This window comes from Thermobia domestica, chromosome 9, assembly GCF_964235325.1.
Source record: "Thermobia domestica chromosome 9, izTheDome1.hap1.1, whole genome shotgun sequence".
Lineage (NCBI taxonomy): Eukaryota > Metazoa > Arthropoda > Insecta > Zygentoma > Lepismatidae > Thermobia > Thermobia domestica.
Window position 1 is genome coordinate 136500339 of NC_137462.1, and position 27051 is coordinate 136527389.

Here is a 27051-nt window from a genome sequence, read left to right on the forward strand (position 1 = left end):
CGCATCTCCCTACCAGTGTTTCTTCCAGACATGTTTTATGGGGAACACTGCCCCTCCCGGAACTCTGAGAGTGCCCCCCGGACGAAACCAAAATAATACGTCTATAATATAATAATAAATAAAATAGTACCAGAAGTGCCCCCCGGAACATTTTTTCTGAAAGAACGACAGCTCCCTACGACAACCGTAAATAGTAATATATTACCAATTTCTTCCGTTTTCTATTGACTAAAGAGCAAAACTTGTTACGAGACAACGGCAAGCAGTTTATTTTTGCCTTTGATTCAGTATCCCTGCAGTAGGTATCAACTTCTCCATTAACCCTCTGCTCAAATTGTAAATAGTAATAAATAAATAAATAATAACCTTTTCCGGCTTTAATATTGGTCGTCATAGTGCAAAAACGGAAAGAAAGAAGCTTTTTTTTTTTTTTGAATGTACTCATTGTCGAAAGAATAGGTTCTCTTAAGGTAAACTCTATTCAACAAGTAGTTTTAGAAATTGTCATTTACGGTCCCCCATTTCATCGCTATAGAACAGAAACGGTAAAATAGCTAAAAGCATTGTTTGGGAACCGATTCGATGTCCCAATAGTTTATTCGACTTTCACGCATATTCTTTTACTCAAACCGGAAGTGCAAGATAGCGGGTAAGTAATTGCGATTTGATTTGGATACAGAGTCGGAGGAACAGGTTCTATCTTTTATCTTATCACTCTGGTTACTCGGTGTTTTTGCAGAATCAGTGTACAGCGTTGCCAAGTTTACTCATTCACGTTGTGAAGAAGTGTCTTAGCAGCTAAATGTCAACGAGTAATTCACCTCAATTTCCTCCTCTTTCGCGTGAAAGGAAAACAAATCGAATGTACATCTAAGAAAGAGGTGCGACTCGGAATAGAGTTTGCCTTTGTCTGTCATCAATGAGCAAATATCTTTCACTCGTGACGTTTGCTTCCATGGAATCAATTTCCAAACGAAGGATCAATTTCTCAACATGTATTACAAGTATCGGCGTTTCTCAGCGTATAATAAAGATATCGGAATGCTTCAGGTGCAGTACAGATTTTCCAAAAACCTACATCTCTCATTCTGCAAAACGGGAATGTACACTCATTGCGTATTTTTTGTTCTTCGAAACATGGCAACACTGAACGTTGAAAACCAGTTGGAATTCCTATCTGCGAAACAGGATTCTGCCAAACGAGAACACGAGGATCATTCTATTGAAAACAAAAGTTATAGATGTACTACTTCCGGTTTTATTATTGAATTCCCATAGTTCGGAAGCTACTTATTGTAGTTTTTCACTTTGAAAGGAAACTCACTTGTTTCTCAAATGAAAATATTGTTCAAACGTTTCTACATGTGATATTCAAATAATATTACATTAAATATTCCTACCAACTCTTTTTTTTTTTTTTTTTTTTTTTTGAAAAATGTAAACTGTTTTGTGGTGGAAAATTTAGATATAACTTTTTAAGAATTGTAAAGTTTTATGTTGTTTATTTTTCACCTTTTAAAATCTTATTTGAGGCAGACGGGTATATTATAATTTGTAAAAAAAAGAAATATGAAGAAATGCACAGCAGAATGCATGAGTTTCCCATAGTTACATGGGTGTATTTAGTACTCCTACAACGTTTCCTTCTACGATTTGAGATTATCCCTCCTATCACGAAATGTATCTTCTGACTTCATCTTACTCGAGGATCCAGCAACTCTGGTAAAATATAACACATATAAAATGTTTGTAATTTTGGAAACACTTTATTCAAAAAATGATAATCTCTTCGGATACGTTCAATGGATAGTCCCTTTGGTGTCCAAACAGCAAAGTCACACTACTGTCCAAAGGCGCCGATCCTGGGGGCCCGGGCCCCCAAAGCTCATGTAGGTCCCCTATTATATTTGTAAAATATACAATATTTTGGCGTAAATTTGAGTGCAATTTGTATTAAAATCTTCATATATAGAAAAAATATACCTTCTGCATCTGAATACCCCCCCCCTCCCAAATTTACGGAGAAACCGGCACCCTTGCCACTGTCTACCTGTCACTCGTAACTGTCCCTGAATTTGATAGTAATAATTATGGTTACTTTCCAGTTTCAGCTCCTTTGTGAGAGAGTCTATGTGTAAGTAAAACTTCTTCAATTTTGTAGCCGCTTCTGTTGGGGTATAATCACGAGCTGAACTTGGACACTTCACTTCCAACAATCCATCGTCGTGGATAAGCCCATCAGGACTGGCAGCTAACCAAGGACAGAGACTGTGAACTACCAGTCCGCATCGCGTGCACATATATAAAATGGAAGAAAAGAAAATAATAAAAAGTGCTCAAAACCATTGAAAAGCAGGGTTTATTTTTGAAAATTTTCTTACGCTTCCCGCCAAACATGGCGCTTCACGGCTGGTCTGTCGACCTCACTCATATGTACGGAGGGCGCCGTCGTATACTCTCGTTCCGGGTGCTAATTTTCCACGGCACGACAATAAGTAGAACTTCATCGCCACCGCAAGATTTTATTCTAGACCAATTTGGGTGATTTTCCTCGCTTAGAGAAATCGAGATGGAACTAGCATTTGAATTGATCGATCTATTCCAAAGATTTTTGTACAACAAAATCTAACGTTGGGATTGTACTTTTCCTTCTGGTTACTAGAAATGTCACGTTTTGAAAACAAAAGGAAAGAAAGAAAAAGGGTAATCTAAGGTTCATGATCTTGGAGAAAAGAACAACTTTAGGTATACTTGGATCTCATATTAATTTTCTTGGTATCGATAAGACACTATGATCTGCTTAGTTCTAGAACACTGAAAGTACGAAATTGTTATTGCCACAGTAATTTTACTAACGATTTTCCCCTCACATAGAAGAGTTTATATAGCCAAATGAACAGTTTTATTGTATTTTAATTTATTTTCCTTACGGATAAGTTTATTTATTACTTTTGTTAAATTTTGTACATACAGGTTGCAATTATGCGTCGTTGTGAATTTTAGAAGAGGGATGCAAGAGGGAAAAGGGAAGAGGGAAGAGGGGAAAAAAGTCGAAATATTAAACTCATAAAGTAAAAGAGTATACTTTATACAATAGGATATTTTATCAGAAATATTGAGTAAGTTTCAGTGGCATATTTAGGATTTTGTTTAAGAGACGTAGGGCTATGCACAATATGTCAATAAGCACTTAATTTTTCCTTATGGGTGCCAGCAAATTTTAACGATTTTCGGGCCGGGGAGGGGACTGGAGCCCGATAGCCCTCCAAATACGCCAGTGGTAAGTTTACGAGTTGGTAGTTGGTACTACTATTTTGAATAAGGTATGTAAGGATAATTTGGAGGTTGACATTACATACAACGCTTTCTTGAATAATAATAATAATAATAATAATAATAATAATAATAATAATAATAATAATAATAATAATAATAATAATAATAATAATAATAATAATAATAATAAAAATAATAATAATAACAATAATAATACAAACCTTGGGTAATGTATTTTATGTAGTTAACATAGTTGGGAAGAAGGAGACTATACGAGAATAAAATGGAAAGCTTATCTGTAGTAAAAGTAAAAACTATTGGTTATTTCATATGAATACAAGAATTGCGTTCCAGCAATGCTTTCTGAATCTCCCCTTGACGAGTTTTCTGGCTACGCCACTGGCTGGAGCCTTTCATGTGCTTCGGTCCTTTGCTACTCTAGTCATTTTTACATAAAAATTGCACATATACGTAGGTATAACTCTGTGTAATGTGATTTACCTTGAAAGATGAGCGTTTTGCTATTAGTTTTTATATTGAATAAGTCTATATACATTGAAATTTTTCCTATGACCCGTGTTACATATAGAGCCAATAACATCTGATTTGTAGTGTAAATCATCGCAAGAGAACGATGTTTACAGACAGAGAGGCTACACATCGAGCAGAGGCTTTATAATGGACAAGAATTTTTGTTTTACCACCATTCTCTGCACAGGGACAAGATCTGTGACTCCAGGGGGTAAGGCCGGATGAGTTTTGACCTGCACTCTTGCTGTGTTTGCTGTATTTGTGTGAGTTACACGAAGTGCCACTACGTGGCGCATTCGTCCATCAACAAAATTCTCCAGATGCGTGAGTGCCTATTGAAGGACCTTAACATATACATTTTTGAAATTAAGTTAGCAAGTTTTCCATCCTGACGTGGTTCTTGCGTGTAGTGGCGGATCGTGGACATAAGCTCACCTATGTTGATGCAGAAGCGGACAAAAGCTAGCCGGACATAAACTCACAGTAAATAACACAATTATGTTACAACAAACTATGTTATAACAATGATAAAAATTATGTTTGTAATAACCTAATAATAATCAGCGCCGTTGCTACAGAGGGTCTGAACCTCTAAACCTTCTGAAAAATCTATCGTGGTGGCAAATCTCAGCATGTCATAGAAAACAGCATGCCAAACAAAGGCAATAGTGTTTTTTAAATATTATTAATTTACAATAAAATGATAGAGAGTACACACTCCACAATATGTGTATACATTATTTTGTATTGTACACAGTTCAAAATACATTATTGCCATTAAATATATTAAAATACTCAATTGCAGCAGCTTTGTCGAATTACTGCATAATACATATTTTCTATTAAACCGTTTGAGACTTACGCTTTTTTTAGGTAAATTTTAGACTTTCAGTCAAGCAGTTATTTCGTCGAGACTTTATCGCAGGATCATGGTCCATACCAGAGATGGGCATTTTTGCTAACCCTCACTCACCCTTACCCTCAATCAACTCCCTCACACTCACCCTCAACCACCGTCAGTCACTCTGGTCACCCTCAGCCACCTTCACCATCAATCGACTCCCTTACACTCACAGTTATCTACATGTACTTACTAAACAATAAGTAAGGGTAAATATCATTCTCATTCAAGTAAAGTAAAAAAAAGAAAAACAGATTTTACTATTTTTAGGATTTTTGGATATCATATGACCCGTTGCTGTTGACAAGTTTTAAAAACAGGAGACAAGATGCCAATAAATACCAGAAGTGCTGTTCTTGCCTTCATTAATTAGTATGGTAGTGCAGTTGAAATTTTTTCCTTTTTTTCTGGGAACAATACGTGGCTTCGCATTATATTGCACCAAGCCTTCGGGAGCAGGAAACTTCGGTGTACGGAAAACTCGGTGTGGGGAATGTTAGGTGTCAAGAAAGATTCGTTGTAGTAGACCGTAGGATTTATTAAAAACTCAACTTTGAGGATAAATGAGCGTATTAGTTTCAAGGATGTAATGGAGGGTATACGCGGTATACGGCGTATACCCACCTCTAATTTTTGGAAACTATCGCATAGCCACCTAAAATTTAGGAAGTACGCCGGTATACGCTACATTCGATCAATAGTATACTCACTTCATTGGAACAAACAACAACTGCTTTTCACGAAATTTTCAAAACAAAAATATCTCACTAAACAGCTGGTCGTCAGGCTGTTACCGCGAATGATGTCTAAATTCTTTTAAAATATTTGCGTTTTCGGGGTGTGGGAATCAAATTTTCTTAGAATCTCTTCTATAATGGAAAGCAGCGCTCTGAACATGCAGTGATTTTTCCTCAAGATGTCACATGCGTTGTTCCTACCTTCCAAATTCCAAATTCAATTCAAAATCTGTCGATTGGATACAATTTAAGCAAGCCAATATGGAATAGAAAAAGTTCCTTTCTTAACGCGGAAGGAGGTTCCGAAAAAAATGTGGCCTTTCCTTTGAGAGTTAAGAGGAAATTAAATGAATGTATCTGCGCCAAGAAATCGTTGGCCTCCACAAAAATAACAAAACATCTGACCTATCGTTGGTCTAGTTTGAAGCATTCACCGTCGTTCCGAATACCACCGAATACAACAGCGAACCTCGGATTAGTAGTGTTCATTTGTAGCCGCAGCTGACATGAAAGAAAGGAGCGATTGATTTCGATAAATACTCAGCAGCTAGTACTAGTAGTAGTTTTTCCTCAACCTACTGAAGAAAAAAAAGGGACGGGGTAAAAGTAAACATATTTCTTCGTTATTTCATTTTCTTTCAGATAAAAAAGAAAATTGAAGAAAATTTGTTAACAGGAAGAGGTAGAAAACAAAAGCCAGGAAAGACTTGTAGCGTATGAGCATGTCACACCAATCTTTAATCATTTCGATACAGCCGTCACTTCGAAAATACAGGTATTTGCTTAGTAGTGTTTAACCCTTTGGGAATTTATGGTACGAATCGGTACCATGGAATAGTGCTGTGTTTAAACGCTTATTAAGCTCATATAACACGTATTGAACCCGTTTTTTTAATTAGTCAAGTCAAGCATGGACCAAAGAGGACCCCAGATGCGTTTCGGAACCGGATGGTAAACTTGCCGGTGCCAAGTGGGGGCGGAGGGGTGAGGTAAATAAAAAAAACCTTAGTTTTCAAGATAGCAAGATTAAAATTTTGCATCAAGTGTGTGTGCACCTTCGAATATTTCTCTCTCTCTCTCTCTCTTTCTTTTCTTTTCTTTTTCTTTTTTTTTTTGATGCCAATGAATATCATAACTGCTTTTCTCCCCTTTAAAAAAATGTTATGGTAGTGGAGTTGAATTTTTTTTTTTGGAACAATAAGTGGCTTCGCACTATATTGCACCGGGAATCTGAGACTCCGCAATGGTGTTACCAATCGTGCCCCACACTTTCTAACTGGATCAGATTACCTTCTTTTCCTTACTTTGAAGCAAGAAAACTAATATTTTTAACAGTGTGACTTCCCTCAAGAGCAGCCTCTACTTTTAATTTTGTGCTTGGGAACATATTGTCCTGCTAGAACACATTCAATATAAACATTTCTTTATTAAATCCAAATTTAATTATTAAAAAAAATTAAAAGGGCGAGTTGATTATAGCCTGTATTTTGCTAAAACAACACCAATTAAAGTGAATGAAAGCTCAAGTAAGATGTTTGTGACTATGAAATTTACGTCATAACACCACATTGAGTCTAGAAGTTATGTGTAATACATTTGAGAATGATAAGCATAGTGTGGTTCTAGTTTTCGATTCATCTATACATTTCTTTAAGTATATAAAAACCGGTTCTAAAGTAACATAATATAACGAAAAAATAGTACACTATATAAAATGAGTTAATATAAAGGACTCCGTTAAAAGAGAAATGCAATTTTCAATTTACGAAGCTATCGTGTAACTTAGGATGTTTTGTGTTCATTTGGAGCTAAACATTTTTTTCAGCAGCGAGATTGTATGGGACTTCTCTCGTCCTGAACGCGAGAACACTCACCACTCATTCGCAAGGAATCAATACGAATATATGTGCCTGGGAACACTTAGCTGTTTCTTCAGGTATGTGAGAGTCTTTACTGGAAAAGGAACTGATATATCCTCAATAAAAGTATTGTGGTAAACAACACCAAACTCGAGTTGTGGCAAACGACACAGCGTTGGTTCAGAGTAGCTTTCGAAAAAATACTTTAATAAAACAAAGGGTGTGTGTGTGTGTTTTCTAGGATGTCCACTTGCCACTTTCTGTTTTTTTCTAGCCCATTGTTTTAAGGGAAAGTATTCTTTTTTAATGTTCGTGATTTAAATTTTTTTATTTTTAATTTCTCCTTCTGGCCTATTTTGGTGTCCCTTGCTTTAAAAGTATTCTTATATATAATGTTAGGTTGCTTTAATTTTTATTTATAAACAGGGACTTACGCAGGGGGTGGGTCCTGGGGGTCCGGAGCCCCCGAAATCTGACTTTTTTGTAAATTTAGTGTTATTTTAGGGGCAATTTTACAATTTTTAATATAATTTAGCCTGAAATTATTTTTGGACCCTCCCCGAGAAGCTCTGGAACCATCCCGAAATAAATTCCTGCGTACGTTCCTGTTCATAAATATTAAAATTACATCATACAGTAGTAACATTTTGCGTAGTATACATTTAAAGATGTCAAGAAGAAATCAGTAAAATTAACTTGCTAAAATTTTCGTTTATTTCAAAGAATAAATAGAATGTTTAATCATACAAGTTAATGGGCTGAGAAACCATGATGCTGTCGACATTCAACACACTTAAGTGCTACTCTTGTTTGTTGGGATTTATAAAACCTACAATTAAAATAATACCTATTTCGCTAGATATTTCTATGAACGCAAGGGTTCATTAGTTGTTAGTATATAAATTTCCTACCTTGGAAACTCAACCGGTTTCCGTACTGTATGATGTTTATGAAAAAAAAAAAAAAAGCAATGGAATTTGTTACTAAAACAACAAATACAAATGCCAGCCTCAAACACTACTCATGAAAATCTATGAAAAAGACATTTCTATTTCCAAAACCAGCCTCAAATGTCACACACTCTTCAAGTGAATAAATATCACACATTACAAATAGTACATCGACTCTCTCGCCCGACTCCCGACTCAATCGACTCCGTCACCCACCCTCACCCTGACCTTCAATCGAACACCCTCACCCTCAGCCACTCTCACCGTCAATCGTCTCCCTCATACAGTTACCTTCATGTATTTAATAAACAATAAGTAAGGTTAAATATGATTCTCATTCAAGTGATTGAAATTTATATATTATAATATAGATAGGAATACATTATATCTTCGGTATATTATTATTTATATTACATATATATATATATATATATATATATATATATATATATATATATATATATATATTAAATAGATAGTCATTTTATGTTATATTGTACTCGCTCGGACTCACTTCGGTCAGTTGTGCTCGCACTCATTTCGGCTTGCTCTGACTTATTTTATTAGGATTCGGGCTCGCTCTTAATTATTGAACCCGAGCTCAGTTGAGCGCGAGTGGCTTGCTCGAAAGTTTGGTTACCTATGTGCTAAGCCAAATTTGTAAAAAAAAAAAAAAAAAAAAAAAAAAAAGTATTCTTGGATATCATATGACCCGTTGCTGTTGACAAGTTTTTAAAAAAGGAGACTAGATGCCAATAATGTTGGTGTGGAGAAGAATGGAAAGAATTAGCTGGGTCGAGCGGAAAACGAATGAGAGAGTGTTAGAAATGGTGGGTGGGAAAAGAACACTTTTTAGATATTATTAGGAAGAGGAAGAGAAACTGGTTGGGACATTGCCTAAGAAGAGATTGTATCATGAGGGACGTCCTAGAGGGTATGGTGGCGGGAAAGAGAGGGAGGGGGGCGAAGGAGATTACAATTAATGGATGATATTAAAACAGAAAGATCATACGCGAAGACGAAAAGGTTAGCGGAGGACCGTGGAGCATGGAAGCTTCTCAGCTGCGGCAAGTGACCTGCCAATAAAGGCAGAATACCTGTGATGATGATGATGAGATGCCAATAAATACCATAAGTGCTGTTATTGCCTTCATTAATTAGTATGGTAGTACAGTTGGAATTTTTATTTTCTTCTGAGAACAATAAAGGTTTTCGCACTATATTGCACCAAGCCTTCCTTATATATATTTGGGAACCTGAGACACCGCAATATTGTTCCGAATTGTGTTCTGCACTTTCTAACTGGATCAGATTATCTTCTTTCTCGTACTTTGAGGCAAGAAAACTATTTTTTTTACCAGTGTGACTTCCCTCAAGAGCAGCCTCTATTTTTAATTATGTGCTTGAGAACACATTGTCCTGCTAGAATACGTTAAATATAAACAATTCTTTATTAAATCCGAATATAAGAATAGAAAATTTGAAAGGGCGAGTTGATTATATTTTTATTTTATTTTATTTTATTTATTTAACAATCTAACTCCAACAGGGACGATCATCCCCAATTATAGGATCTTTTACAACAGTTGATTTACAATTTTATAGCCTGTATTTTGCTAAAAGAACAAATATTAAAGTTAATGAAAGCTCAAGTAAGATGTTTGTGAGTATGAAATTTACGTTATAACACCACATTGAGTCTAAAAGTTATGTGTAATACATTTGAGAATGATAAGCATAATGTGGTTCTACTTTTCGATTCATCTATACATTACTTTAAGTATATAAAAGTACACTATATAAAATGAGTTAATATAAATGACTCCGTTAAAAGAGAAGTTATCGTGAAATTTAGGATGTTTCGTGTTTATTTGGAGCTAAATATTTTTTCAGCAGCAAGATTGTATGAGACTTATCTCGTCCCGAAGGCAAGAACACTCACCACTTTTTTGCAAGGGATCAATACGAATATAAGTTCCCGGCAACATTTAGCTGTTTCGTCAGATATGTGCTAATCTGTACTGGAATAGGAACTGTTATATCCTGAATAAAAATATTGTGACAAACTACACCAAAATCGATTTGTGGGAAACGACATACCGTTGTTTCAGAGTAGCTTTCGAAAAAAGACTTTATATAAATTTCCTACCTTGTAAATTCAAGAGATTTCCTTACTCTATGATGTTTATGTTAAAAAAAAGAAGATGCAATGGAATTTGTTAGTTAGACAACAAATACAAATGCCAGCCTCAAACATCACTCATGAAAATCTATGGAAAAAACATTTCCATTTCCAAAACCAGCCTCAAATGTCTCACACTCTTCAAGTGGATAATTATAACACATTACAAATAGTACATCTACTCTCTCGGCCGACTCCCGACTCAATCGTCTCCCTCACCCTCAGCCACGCTCATGCACCATCCTTTACCCTCAAGAAGTGTTGGTAAGCCAAGCTCCTTAAATACGAAATTAGAATGAGTAGTTTAAGGTTCCACGGCTATGCCCTTTATTCTAAAGGAGACAGGCGACTAATGCAAATGAATAAAGGTAAAATTAAGTCCTTCTGTTCGCTCACCGAGAATTGAACCCGTGACCCTGTGCATCACTGGCGCACACGCTAACCACTAGACTTGTGATGGGGAAAGTTAGAAAATAAGTAACAGTAGTTTAAATTTGTATTATTTAAAGTTGAACTAACCACTAATTATGTTTCTGTATGGGAGGGGCAAAACATGATGTGTACTGTACATTTAAGCAGGCAACCAAATCTCAAACTTATCAATTAATTTTAAAATACTTTAAGTTCAGTGGTGAAAACGATATATATATATATACTGCTAAGCAGGCATGTAGAAGCTAATACGTCATTCTATTAAATTATAGATCATCCGTTACAACGAATGTTATGAGAACCTGTGACTATGACACGTCTTACAAGGAATGCTTTTCCAAGAATTACAGAATTTTCGTGACTTTTCCACCCCTCTCGAGCCTTTATAATTTGCTTCTGACAAAAAGAATGTGTTTTCCGCATGAGTAAGTAACTATTCCAAGAAACAAAATATGTGATTCTAACGACTGCGAAAATGTTAATAACCTCTTTTAAGTCAGACATAAATACTATGTTTTTGTTTGGTTACATAAAATATGTTTTCTTTTCTAGCTATATGACCACTCGAAAAAAATACTAGAGAGGGGAAAAAATTAAAATGTTCTTCTGGGAGGGAATTAAATTTTTGTCACACGGAATATCCCTTTCACCATCCCCATTAATTCGTACACTGCACCAACTGATGTTTTGTGGCCTAATTACGTGACTCTGTGCCAAACAGGTTGCTACTCTATTTGAAAAATGAAATAAAATCTTTGAGTTTTACGTCCCACGATTATGCCGGTTAGCCTAAAGGAGACGTTGATGATGAGATATGAATGAAATGGTGGAATGAAGAAAGTGGGAGGAAACGAGAGAACCCCGAGGAAACCCACGCACACGGTGATTGTCCACCACAAAGTTAACTTGGCGGAGGCTGGGATCGAACCCGGGACCCCAAGCACCAGAAGTGAACGCTCTACCACTGAGCCAGCGCGGCCCTACTCTATTTGAAGTTCGCAGGAAACTGCTATTTCTTCAATCATTTCCCAAATAAATAACTTTCAAGCAAACATCCTTCAGGAATTCATTCTGGTAATGGGAATTTTCGCTTAGCCTCACTCACCCCCACCCTCAATCAATTCCCTCAACATTACCCTCATTCACCTTCACCCTCAATCGACTGCCTCACCCTCACCCTCAGCCACCCTCAGTTGACTCCCTCACCCTCAGCCACCCTCACCGTCAGTTGATTTCCTCATACTCGCCCTCAGCCACCCTCACCCTCAGTTGAATCCTTCACCCTCACCCTCAACCACCCTCACCCTCAGTCGACTCCTACACCCTCACCCTCAACCACCCTCACCCTCAATCGACTTCCTCACCGCCACCCTCAGCCACCCTCACCCTCATTCGACGCCTTCACCCTCACCCTCAACCACCCTCACCCTCAACCGACTCTCCCACCCTCACCTTCAGACACCTCACCCTCAGTCGACCCCATCACCCTCACCCTCAGACACCCTCACCCTCAATGGAATCTGTCACACTCACCCTCAGACACCCTCACCCTCATCTACCGAAATGAGGGTGAGTGAGGGTGAGGGCGGCTCTCTTGTGGGCAAAAATGAGTGAGGGTGCCCATCTCTGGGCCTGAACAAAAGCAGCTTCTTTCTCCGGTTCAACTTCCATATATATTTGCTTAATACTGTGTACACTTTCACCACGAGTCACAGGGCTTGAGCAATTAAAGCAGGGGCGTCTTCAGTCAGTGGGGAATCTTTACCGAAGATAATGTAGATAGGAAAATACTACTTCTGGTACCTCCTGCCTTCTAATTTTAAGTAAATGCACCATCTATGTGGATACCGGAATGGACTTTTTGTTTGAAAATAAATTACAAGCAGTGGCGGATCCAGAAAATAAATTTGAGAGGGGCTTTACTCAGAAATACATAATGTTCTTTACAAATATTGATATTTCATACTAAGTACTGATACTGGTATAATCATTCTAATATCGATATTTGTAGACTGAGAAAATAAATACTGAAAAGAAAATATAGAACAAAAACATTATGTCGTATGTTGAACATACTTTTTTGGTAATTATGGATCAATTTTGCACCAAAGTTTATATTTCAATAACCATGGTCATACTAAACGTTTGTTATGCACTTGCACAAATGTTTTCCATATATGTATATCTAGCTATTGTACCTGTATATTTAAAATTGAGTATTCTAAATCATTATGTCTGTAAGTTACTTGCGATTTTCTTAATAATTCCTTGAATCTGGTTTTCTTACGTATTCTTTTAAATGAAGTTCAAAAATAAAATATTAAGAAGCATTTACACAGTTTAAAAACTGGAAATAGAATTAATTTAAGATGCAAATTAATTGTGTGCAAGTAAGAGGTTGATGTCATCGAAATTATCACTTTTTTTAGGCAATTGAAAGTTAAGAATCATAGTTTCAAAAAAGTTGTAAACCTAGAGAGTTTTTAAAATATTTATTTTACTGTGTTTTACAATACACAAACCATTTCCTTCCGTCAGTTCTTATACATGTCTCAGTAAATAGTTGTTTAAATGTTGGACGCCAATTCGAATTACCTCTCCTAACAGACTCTTGAGAGTAGTGACTCAATTCTACAGTACCATTTGCTAAGAATTATTCTCATCGCAAAGATTATAGTAACTGAAGGGATTATAACAGTTTTTCTACATCTTTGTTCTTGTGCATTCTTTTGCCTTCGAGATGGACCTATTTTCTTAAATTTCTCCAATCACAACCTTCAGTTTGTACGACACTGATGAACATTCACTGAAGAAGTAAAGAAATGTGTAGTTTGAACCTTCTTCAACACAGTCTCTTCATAGGATTAAGAACAATTTCATAAAGGGACGATGTTGAGGATAATGGTTGATGACGTGATTGAATTTGATCGATGATGCTATTGAATTTAATTGAATCTTACCTTTACTTTTTAGCACTGAGGCTGTATGGGACGTGAAGCTACAGTTTCATGTTCAGGTGGAATCTTTACCATCATCACAAATTCAATTTTCAATGCTTTTCCGGCAGAAATTCAATCCGCGGTCACGTGCACATAATGTTATTGGTTGATATTGTTTATGAATGTCAGCAGGACTTACAATATTAAATACATTTCTTTTCCTTTTTTCTTATTTATTAGAAATTATATATCAAACGTACAAAAAGTAATAAATGCAATAATTGTCTTTGGAATATTTAAGTTCATGCTTCCACAAACTATTCAATGCTACACTCTATTTTGTATTAGAAAAAGTTAAAAGTGAGGGGTGATAATGGAAGTTGTGACATGGCTTTCTCCTGGGATAGGTGAATCGTGGATAGTTGTATGGAATCCAGGTGAGTGTGGAGTTGCTGTTCTTCCAAAAGAAATTCTTCTGGTAGGAGGCAATGCCACTGGAATTACAGGAGCAGCAACTGCGACTGGAGATGCAAGAAGACTTGGTGCAGCATACCCAACAAGTCCTCCGTTAACAGCCGAAGCAATGAAAAGGGTAAAAAGAGCAAATACAAATACCTGAAAGTGAATAATAGAAATACAGATATTAGAATATGTTCACTTATGGAAACCTAACGTTGTGTTCCGCGTATATTGCATTTTAACTGCATTTCATTTGTTTTACAATGTTATCATCCAGTCTTATTGTAAATTGAAAGTAAGGTTACCTACTACAGAAGACAAGACAGAATTTTAGTCAGAAGGTACGAGGCGAGAAAAATCTCTTTCAGTCGAAAAAGATACATTTCCGTATCCAAATAGACCGTTCAGAACGTCTTTTCTAGACTGGACAGCCTTAAAGAATTGTTTTCTCGCGAGTTACCTAGTTCAAGATAAAGTAAAGATTGAAATTTAATACTTGTTTTGGTTATGGTGTTATTCACATGTTCCATTGTTGGTAAATCGAGAGTCGTTCATTCAGACGATAATAAGAATACGAACGGTAAAGAAAGAGAAACAATCGTTCAGGTATATTCAAAAGTATTACCAGTGCTCGTTAGGAAGAAATGACAAACAATTCTGGAAGAGTGAATGTATGGGTGGGTGAGAACTGAGTCCAGAAAATTTCGATTGGAAAACAACAACTAATATCACTATTCTGTGTCCGCTACTCCTTACTACAGGTTCTAACTTACGTTTATTACATAATAAAGTAATACCAATAACTGACTTTTATATATTTAGTATTGAGATACAAAGTTTTCAGATCAACGCTGATTAAGGTTGTAGGCCTCGTAGCCTACAGATCGAATCCTCGTAACTAAGAATAGTACGAAATTAGATATGGTGGTTCTGGTTAAAAAGATTTTTTTTTTTTTTTTTTTTTTTTTTTTTTTAGAATTTAATCAAATTTGTATTATACTTACAAACTTCATTGTGTCCAAGTCTTCGTTTCACTTGGAGATCTACACGCAAACTCAGTACTGTTTCTTTGAAATTTTAACCTATATATATTCTAGCAAGGGATCGCATTATATATATTTAAATAATACCTTCCTTCTAGAAAGGGAAGGCACAAGTTGCACAAAGGAAATTAGAATCACGCCAAAGATAAATTATGATAATATAATTTTAATTACGTTACTATACTTGATTTAAACTACTAATATAACGTATATTCACTGAAAATAATAAAATATATTAAGACTAGTATTGAAATGAAAACGGAATTATATATCTAATTTTTTAAATTTTTATACGATTTCATCATCTTTTTCATGTCTTTGTAAATGTGGATTTAAAGAATTAAAGAGGAGAAAGATCGTTGGCGAGAAGGAAATAAAAGTGAACGAAATTACTCAAGGATTTTTTTAATGTCATCGCTCTTAAGAAATAAGGAGGTTAAATACATAATAATCAAAACTAATAATATTAAATAAGTCGCGAAATGATTAAAGTACAACAAATCTATTAAGATAAATGGAAGAATTATTCACTAGAAGTTTTCAAATGACCTTTTATAATATTTGCAAAGTAATAAGAAAATTGGTAAATAAAATGCTTTAAAAGGAATTGACTACAGCAGTGATTCTAAACCCTCTTTATACTGACAACAACATTTTCTGTATGTCTGCGACATCACGAATTTGGTATGTCAAGTTAGAATTGAGATGCGTTTTAACCGTTGAAAACATTGACTGATACAGCTTGTCCCAAAATTTATTTTAACTTACTTTTAAAGGTGAAAATACGGTATAGCTTGTCCCAAATATTATTCTAACTACTTTTAAAGATAAAAATATAGTAGAGCTTGTCCCAAAACTCATTACTACTTACTTTTAAAGGTAAAAATATGGTACAGATTGACCCAAAATTTATTTTAAGTAATTTGTAAAGATAAAATGTGGTACAGTTTGTCTCAGCACTTATTTTCACTTACCTTTAAAGGTAAAAATATGGAACAGCTTTTCACAATATTTATTTTAACTTACATTTAAAGGTGGAAATAAAAGTGTACATTTTCTGGATGACACGAATTATCTTATATTTTATTTTATTTTAAAATTTTGCGACATGCTTCTTGGGGCTGCCCGATATACCTATTGGGAAGAACTAGAGTGGAGTATGGAATAATAACATCGACTTTTGAAAGCACCCTATTTAAATGTTATTACTCAATACAAGGCAAATAGAACAGTTTCAAATATGTGTAAATAATTTGTTTATGGTGGAAAACACAACAATTGAATTAGAGGATATAAATATCTCCATATAAGTGAAAAGGTATTTTATTTAAGTAAATTCATTAATGGAAACATGTAGATTCACAAGAATACGCCACTAGGAATTATGAATGTTGTAAGCAGTCAGAAGAAAAATAGTATAATTATAATCAAAGTCATGTTAAATGTTAATGTAATATACACATTTTATTCAAATGTATATGTAAAATATCAGCAAAAAGATACAACCCGCTAATATACATGAGGTCTTTGGGAACCAACATGTTTACCACATTCAAAGTAAGTAACCGGGAGTAATATTCTATGGGTTACATTTCCAATGAGCTTAAGTTAGATTGTTGTAATTTTTACAACTCCATTTATATTATTTCTCTTTTCACTATGAAATCAAGTTTTAATATAACTAATGATGTTACAAAAACAGCAATTAGTGCGTAAAATACAAGATAGAAATATCCGTTTACAATAATTCAGTAGTTTTTGGCGATATGGAAATCATTTGTTACTAAGTACTGCAAGACTGTTGGCATTTCAGATAGAAAGGACTTCTATTTTGCTAAATTTCCTTAAAACGTTCTGATGATCTTGTGAGTTAACTACATAATCAATGTACGAAATCACACACTTCTAGCGGGAGCTCCTGTGGTTCGGATTCCACGTTAATCAGTAGGTCCACGTCTCATATAGCCTCGCTGCTGAAAGGGACGCTAATCTAAAATCTACTACACACACTTCTATCACTTTATGAATACGTTTAAGAGTTTTTCTGTACAGAAGTGAAACTTTATTTCCTGTATCATTCACTTGAGGTGAATCGTTTCAGTGGTGAATGCACTAGAGCTTCATCCTACACCTATTTTTTTATATTTATGATTCGGTAGGATATCACTACTTAACTTTCTGTTAAGATTTTACAATGATTTATCTAGTATCTAAAGCGGAGAATTGATAATACCGTGTATTACAGTAAATAACGTGTATTAATTAGTGATAGTGATAAATATTTAATACCTATATTTCCTTATAAAGTTCCAGATTTTTTCGTTTATAGGAAACACTTTATAAGTTTTCATTGGGTTTCAGTGACAGCAACTCAGGGACCCAATATTAAATTTTAACGTACTTGCCATTAGGAGAAAAATGGATTTAAAAAGGTAAGGGGACACATGACGTCACGCTGTCACCAGTACCTATCTTTACCCATTGTATTTATTTAGAAACTGAGGGGACGCCATGGATAATTTCTGGAAGCGGGAGGACGGCGTCCCCCGTGTTACTCATCACTTTTACCCCTGCTTGCGACCCTATCATGACCTATGATCTGGTAAAGTTGTTATAAATTCTTTGTTTAGAGGAAATGTTTTTTGCATGTATTTAAGTTAATATTTTTGAATGACTCAGGTAAAAATATTCCCATATTTACAGGAAAGATGTCTTAATATGTAATTTAGCTCTTGCCCCTTAATCTCCTACCTTAGAGAGACATTCAGAACTTTTGGATTAAAAAAATTACTTACAGCTTTAGTCTTTGATTTGAGCTGAATTTAAAGTGTGCGTATTTGCAAGAAATATCCTATAGATTTGAATTGTTTCCAAAAAGTGACGAAACCATATGTGATTTTGAATATACCCGAAAGTTTCCTTTTTAGAGAGGAAAATTTTAGTTTTCGGACATTTTCCTTTCCCTGTACTACAAATCTACACTTGTGCCAAATTTCTGGTTTTCGTGTCTACAGGTAGTACCATATAGGCTTTGATTCAACTAACTATATATAGTTTTGCTTCGTAATCTTCCTCCTTGGAGGGAGAAATTTCGAGTTTTTGGAATTTCCCTATGTTCGGTATTACAAGTCCTATATTTTTGTCAGATTTCAAATTTTAATCTTTACTGAAAGTACCTTATATCCTTTGAATCAAGCAACGTAACTCTATATAATTCTGCTCTTCCCTCTTCATTTCTTCTGAGACGGGAAAATTTTCAACTTTCGGATTTTTTCATTATTTGTATCAACAACACTACGTTTGTGCCAAATTTCAAATGCCCATGTCTACTGGAAGTTCCCTACAGGTTTTGAGTCAAATAACGTAATTATATGTAATTTTCCCCTTCACTCTAATTTTTCTTCTTGAAGGGGAAAATTTACAGTTTTCGGACTTGTATCACAAATTCTACATTTGTGCTAAATTTCAAGTTTCCATGTCTATAAGAAGCATCCAATAACCATGGAATCAAGTGACGTAATTTTGCCCATACCCCCTAATTGTTCTCATTGGTTGGGGCAATTTCCAATTGTCGGATTTTAGCCTTTACTTGTTTTACATATTATACATTTGTACCAAATTTTAGGTTTCTATTTCTACAAGAAGTACCCTATAGGCTTTGAATCAAGAGACCTAATTTTGCCCTTGCTTCCTAATTTCCCCCTTGGAGGTATGAATTTCTACTTTCCCGATTTTTTTTCCTTTACTAGTATTACAATTTCTTTATTTATGTCAAATTTCAAATTTCTATGTATATAGGAAGTACCTTATAGGCTTTGCGTGCCCCCTAATTTCCTCCTTAGAGGGAGAACTTTTTTTCAATCTCGATATGTTTCCTTTACTTGAACCATAAACCCTATACTTGTGCGAAGTTTCAAGTTTCCACAAGTGCCCTGCAGGAAGTGCCAAAATTTGAAGTATTTTTGTGGATTTCGTTACCCTCTATCGCGTAAACGGTTTGAGATAAAACATTGAAATTCTCTGTAGTACATGTCATGGTGCAGGATAGTGAACAGTCAATATTTGTTATACATCTTCACGCAAAACGAAATTATGGATGTTCAAAAATGTCTAAAATGCTTTATGTAAATATAAATACGACGGCTCCAGCCAGAGAACTTGTCTTGGCACATTCCTCTGCTTCTTGATATTGTTCAGCTATTCAGGAATGGGTCATGTTTTTGTTTGATGAGGCACTATTTCTCTTCCTTTCTGCATAAGATTTTTCTTTTTGCAATATTTTGGTGTTTCCCACGACTGATAGTGTCGATAATACTGGTTAAGATCTGCGAAAATGAGCAGAACTGTGTCTTGTTTTGCCTTGTGTAAGAAAAGGCAGAGAAATGTGTCATAAATTCCACCTGTCTTGCGACTGATCTGTATTTCCTTGAAATAGCTTGCACCCATTTCAAAATTCATCATTGTTCTTTCGTGGTAAAATAATGTTTATCGGCAATCTTCCCGCCGTATTCCGCTTTACAACCCAGCATAAGCACTGTGGAAAATTACTACAAGTAACGCACAAAATTACTTAATAACCAACTTAATTTGAAATATTTCACCACTGCTTCTCACAGACTCCACGAAAAACTGATAACAGTCGACAGTAGCACCAAAGCTCTGGAAGACTACTGCTCACAAAGTTAAAGAGATAGGAATGAGAACATTTCTTTTTTCATCTGCTATGGCAGACATATTATATCTATTTCATATTTTCCTTGATAAAACGGTCGGATGGGCAGAGGCCCGTCTGAAGTTTTAATCATAAAATGTCGAAATTGATAATGAAGTTAATTCAGAAGTGTGTAAAATATATACAGGATAATAACAATACTGCACAAAAGACAATATACATAAAATAAACGAATATATACTTTTCGTTTCTACGGAAAAATCTTTCTTGGCGGTAAAAGTTCATATAACAGGGCATTTAAATGTATCCCCCAATATTCAAAAGTAACATACAGTTTGACAAAACTTTCTTAATGTTTTATGTAGTACATCCTTTTATTCAAATAAAGTCATGTAGAGTAATTAAACATAAAACCTGACTGTAAAACTTCTTACCTTTATTCAACTCAAAATTTTCATTATGTTACTAACTTAATAACACTTGTATCCAGAGGATAGTTGTACGAAATTAACTGAGGTGATAAATTCAATTAAACTCGTTCAATGTTTGAATATTTAAGTGTAAAATCAATCTCTAATTTTCGTAAGTTTCGTAAACTGTCTTAATATTATTGATTTTATTACGTATTAAATTTATTTTCTGTAATAAAAAAAGAATATGGGTTTAGCTTGTTCAATAGGAAGTCTGTTGTTTATCCGTATTCTTCTCCCCTCTGCAGAGAAGGATTCCTTGATCAACCTCAGAAAATGTTTGCTTAAGGTGAACGCATCATGTACTTCGTTTTATAGCAGTTCTTATATTATCTTCCGCTCTCATACACATTCCATTTCATTATTAGCATCAAATTCTATCAAGGATGAAATATTTGCAATTACAATATTTTATCAATAATGCTCAACGAAATGTAATTTTATATTAAAACTATCCTTCGGCTAGTTGACGACTTCACACCAGCCCTCGTATTTGCTCACCACCTCTCATATCCCTGGCATATATGTAATCTTAAGAGATTTCGAGATATATCCACCTCATTATAACAAATGCAACCTACACTCTCTTCTCTTCCCTCCTCTTTTCATCATTCTAAGAAAAATATCAAGAAACGCTAAATCACGTTTTTAATTACCATGTCTCTACTCTTAAGGGATATTTAAATATGGTAATCTTATTTTAACAATTACAACCCCACATATTTCTTTCTTCCTGCGTTTTCAGCCTCGTCATGACTAAGTGGTTTTCGTACATGCCTCTGGCGTGGCAGACCCGTGTTCGATGTCTGGCTGGAGCTCATGTGGTTCGAATTCCACATTAAGCTGTCGGTCCACGTCTTATATACCTCTCTGCTGAAAGGGACGCTAAACCAAAAAAGTTGAATCAAATTAATTTTGATTTTTTCGCCTAAGCGAAACATAAAAAAACGCTTTGATCATTTTCGATTAAAAGCCTGAAGACCAATTTCCATGCTTTTAACCATAACTGATTTCGAGATATGGCCATCTTTTCCCAATCGCAATCCGAAGTTTTTCTTTCCACCTTTTTGCTTTCCACATTTTCGTTTCCTTTTAGGGGAAATTGAAAGTCTATATACCAAATTTCATGTCTCTATCCTTTACGAATTTCGAGATATAGCTTTCCAATTATAAGAATTTTAAACCCAACTTTCTTTATTCCCGTCTGTTTCAGGGCAAATATTTTTTAAACAATGGTGAAACACGTGTCTAGTTATTTTATACGAGGAATGTAAGTACCGAATTTCATATCTATAACCTTAAGAGATACCGAGATATGGACATTTTATTACATTAATTGTAAATCTCACTCTCTTTTTGATCTCTTCCCCTTCTCTGCCCTTCTAAATTAAATATCAAAGAACGTTGAAAGATGAAGTCCATATACAAAATTCCATGTCTCTGTCATTTAGAGATTGCGAGATATGGTAATTTTAAGATAATGAAAGTACCCCTATTTCCCACTTCCTGTCGAATTCCCAAAGATCTTTCTTTAGTAGAACATTTTTTCACAAATCCTATGTCCTTTCTAAATTTCAAGCTTCTAGCTTAAGGGGTTTTGGCCTAGGCGCTGATCAAACAGTAGAGATTATGTGAAATTTTAGTATTGTTTTAATTAACAAATCATATTGATACAATGTATTTCAGTATGAAATAAACATAGTTACTTATACAAAACTGTATGTTCTCATTTTTAATAAGATTAGCGTCCCTCAATGTTCTCCGACGGGAGTAATGATAGATGTTGTTACATGACTTCTTCCAAGAATAGGAGAGTCATGTACAGTTGTGTGGAATCCAGGAGAATGTGGTGTGGCTGTTCTTCCGAAGGTGATTCTTCTGGTAGGAGGTAATGCAACCGGGATCACAGGAGCAGCAATAGCAACAGGGGCAGCAACTGCAACAGGAGCTGCTACAATACTTGGTGCAGCATAGCCAACAAGGCTTCCAGCAACAATAGAAGTGGCAACGAGAACCAAAGTAGTTAGTAAAATTATCTGAAACAAAAAAGAAAGAAAAAATGAGCAAATAAATATATATTTCTATAATATTTAATACTAACTAATCTACATATAATAATATTCTCATCATAAGCTTTCTCTTTTTTGTACCTTTAATATTATCAGAACTTATTTATGTGTTCTTACTTCTCGTGGAAAAGCAAAAAGTTTATCATAGCACAAAGCGTTTGTTTCAAAACATCTCCATATGTAATAAGATTGCTTTAAAAAAAATGAAATATGTAGAAATAATTGAATGATATAACAAAATACGGATTGATGTATACGAATAAAGACACATGGCGATACATCGTTGTCCTCGATCCAGCGGGGCAAAGTCTCTTCTGGTTGAAACCTAGCCGATCGAAACCACGAGGTGAAAATTACGCCTTGGACTACATCTTGTTAGGCCAATAACCGCAAGCCAAAATACCGCCAGGGAAACCCCTACATAATAACACATATAGGAGTTCCTGTGGGAAAATAATAATAATACGTAACATGGGACCAGAAATGTTTATTTTAGACACTAGGAGCGTAAAAGAAAGTAGCAGCACCACATGTAGCATGTACAACAAGTGATGGAGTTTGGTTAGATTATTCAAAATGACTGAATGTTCTGCAATCAAGTTGCCAGTTGGGTTCAATACGTACTACTAACGAACAATTAATCTATAATAATTCCCTATAGGAATGCGCATGACACCATATCTTTGGATCAACTGGATGGATACTTTCATCAACTATTTACACTCCGAACTTTTGATCCTCTTCATCCTGGTCAAAATTGATAGTGTACCAAAAAATAGTTCTTGAACTATTTTGTGTCCTAAACAGACGGACACACAGACAGACATGGTACGTAAAAATTGATGGATTCAAAGTGAATGGATATATAATTGTAAAGTATATCCCAGTTAGATGTATATCTTATGCATAGATTATATCTTAATTAACTTATACGTTAAGTGTGAACTACGAATATATTTTTGAAGGAAGTTTCATATTAATATGTGCAACAAAGTGACTGCTAAGTTATCTTTCTTATTTATGTTTTAAAAATTAATAAAATCACTTATTATGTTAAATGTCTTGTCCCGTATTTATAATAACTATTTGCTTCTTCAAAAGCCATCGTGTCGTCTGCAAATTACATGCACGGAAGTGACGTATCTTGACGTCAGGAAGGAGGCATCACATGCAACGAAAAATATACAAATTCAGATTACTCATAGTTCATGCAATATTATATAGAAACAAGAAGTAGCGAACGAAGAAGTGTCCCGTGTACATCAAATCCCAGGAGCTCTAATGACCAAAATGGATATGAAGGAATGTTTGCATAAGGCATTTAGTTGATTTTGATGCAAAATATCACTTTTGAGGCGTATTCAACAATAATTCTACATTATTAGTATCATTTAATGGAAAATAACTATTCAAATGATGAGACATATGGCATTTGATAGATCTAATTCAACTAAACGTAATGATGTACATGCATATAAAAGCGAAATCTTCGAGGACATGGAGAAAGGAACAATTAATTTGTATACTTAAAAACTGCTGTTCTACGAGAAGGATGCCACTTATTTAGGTGAAACATATTTAAGTACATACTCATTAAGATCTTCATTAGATACAGAGAAAACAGCAATATGGAATACGGTTAGTGATATATAGCCTGAAATTATCATTAAGTCTTTAATTTGGACATCTGTTGAAGTAAAATAAGGTTTAAATGTAATACGTGAATCGAATAGACATCGAACTAAAGAAGAAAAAAATATTTGAGGGTAAATTTTCATGTGTAGTAATAATCCATATTTGTACTCTATATATAGCAAAATATGCTGTTAACCAGCAACTACTAAAAAGATATTTGATTATTTTTTTAAAAAAAGCGAATACGATAAACTGTTCACTACCTCGTAAAAACACGTAATAATAAAATAAGTGTTAGAGAAAAATTTGAATCTACGGTATTCGAGGTTTTCCAGCAAAATAACGTTTCAAGGTAACCCCTCAGAATTCGACTTAGCCCTTCTCTACACAAAGTCTTTTGGAAGAAAATCTGTTCTTATATTCATGTTATCCACCCTATAGAAACCGCTGAATTCACACACTGACTGTATTGCATATAACGCTATGAGAATATTCAACTTTACTATTAAACATTAAATATTTACATTTGACGGAGAAAAGAAGACTTTCAATTTCACTTCCCAAATTTTCTTATTTGTGGCTTACCAAGTAATTGACTTCTGAGGAAGGCATTCAATGGGGAGTATTATGTCTACTGAACCGTCCTTACAATTACTTTGTAATTCCAGAAAGTATTTTCTCCGCTAACACAATGCAACTAGAACGTATATTGTGTAAGTCAGAAAATCGATACTTCGTTTCTGTTGAGAATGACGGTCAGTGTTGGAAATGTGTTTTTATAGCAATAAGTATGATTCGAGCTCTTTGGTATTTTAATATTCGGATGCCATCCATCTTCATCATATTTTGAGACCGGATTAGGATTTAGAACAAAACGAAGGATTTAGAAGTTTCGTGTTCCCTAGACATAAACCATATTTCAAAAAAAGGTAATTGTTCAGTCTTAAGAAGACAGATCTTCACATTAAATCAATATTTAAATTTTCTATGTGTGAAAATAAATATCCAAAATAACCGAGACTAGTATTCAATCTGTAGTTTTCGAGATTGCTAAGATGATAGGTGACACTTTCTATGACATTTAATTCCAAATTTAGGCAAAAACGTGTATTACGACTGGCCTGGGAACTTACAGGGGCAACGCCAAAGGAGTTGCGCATGTAAATTAAACAAGTATTAATGGAGGCAACGCCAAAGGCGTTGATCGTAGTTATTTACTCAACTATTTTTTTTAATTCCAAATATTGTATAAAAGCATTATCCTTCCCGTGCAACGCCTAGTATTTCAGTTAGTATAATTATAGGATAATCCCTCTACACATTCAAATATCATATCTCTATATAATTTAAAATGTACTATACTTACGGTATTCATTGTAGATATTTGTAAGTTCGTTTGCTTTGGAACCTAAGTACCAATTTAATAAGTAAACTCGCCTTGCATCTTATATATATAGTTACCACATAAGGAAACAATCATAGAAGTGACTGTGTATCACCTCCTATAATACAGGAAAAATAATTCCTCTATGACAATTTCTTTTTCATGAAAACAATGCATTTTAGAATACTTCGTGCTTCACGGATTTGTAATGCAAATATGATTACTGCCATAATATCAGATAATTTGTACACTATTTAAATTCTGGCATTTAACTCTTATAAGGTTTTTAAATATGTATTTGACAATAATAAGAATGTTGTTTTGTTTCTATATTCTAATGAAATAAACGAATATATGTTTAATTATTTGCTATTTCTTTGCGCCTTATCATTCAAGTAATAATGATGTTTTATATTAGTGGAAGGAAACCATTTACGTAGTAATATTTCCCTATTTCAAATAATCAGTGGTTTATTTTGAATAAATCACAATCACGGATCAGCATTTATTTTTAATGTATTCAAAACAGGCATTCAATAAAATAGTAAAACAATTTTTACTTAACATTTTTATGCTGCTTAAAATTTTGCCGGAACAAGGAAGTCAATGAATATTTCTTATATATACCGCCACACAAATGTAGTATATAACATAAAGTACTGTAATTTAAACATAATATTGGATTTTACCAGTACTAGAAGAAAAGTACACAATGAATCGTGTAAGTATGTAACAATAAATTTATTTTTCTCTAAATGAAGCCAATCCTGAAAATATAGTAAAAACGTTAAAATTACTAAATTAATTTACTTTCTAATAGTTTCAAATGATACTGAACTCGAATTTTTGTTTTCATTACAGTTCTTCGTATCGGTTACTTTAATTGTCTTGCTTGCTTCTGTGGCTAGTGGAGGATTAGTTGGCTATGCTGCACCAAGTATTGTAGCAGCTCCTGTTGCAGTTGCAGCTCCTGTGATTCCAGTGGCGTTGCCTCCCACCAGAAAAATTACTTTTGGAAGAACTGCAACTCCACATTCCCCTGGATTCCACACAACTGTGTATGACTCTCCTATCATAGGAAGAAGTCATGTAAGAACATCTATCATTACTCCTGTAGAAGAATATTAAGTAATTCATTTACTGTATTAGCTTTACACAATAAAAATTTAATTTATTCAGAGTCGATTTTTCACTGACATTTTATCTATAAATAACAAAGTGCTCAGGATATTTTTTCTCCCTGTTTAATTGGAATTTGTATCCACTTTAAACCCATGGATCATACAGAGAGATTTTATTATATTACTCCCACTAACGTTGCCGTTCAATTGTACTTACCTTCACCAGTATATTACAAGGGGGACACTTACTACTTTCTGTTTCTTCTTACTTCTAAACTGCAGTAGAGAAACCTTTTTGTATCCTTTCCTTATTCATAAAGCTATATTGGTTCACTTCCACCTGACGTTGAAATCAGAACCGTAGTATTTCATATGAAGTCGAATACTAAAC

The 27051-nt window shown here is 34.6% G+C and overlaps 1 protein-coding gene across 1 annotated transcript in view; it reads left to right on the forward strand.

The window, feature by feature from the left end:
- The window catches only part of LOC145694151 (uncharacterized), a 51098-nt gene extending 24408 nt beyond the window's left edge, over positions 1 to 26690 (forward strand). The window contains exon 2 of the mRNA XM_081770262.1: positions 26401 to 26690. Within this exon, the coding sequence (XP_081626388.1) occupies positions 26401 to 26667 (267 nt within the window). The 3' untranslated portion in view covers positions 26668 to 26690. The remainder of the gene's footprint in view (positions 1 to 26400) is intronic.
- The last annotated feature ends 361 nt before the right edge of the window (positions 26691 to 27051 follow it).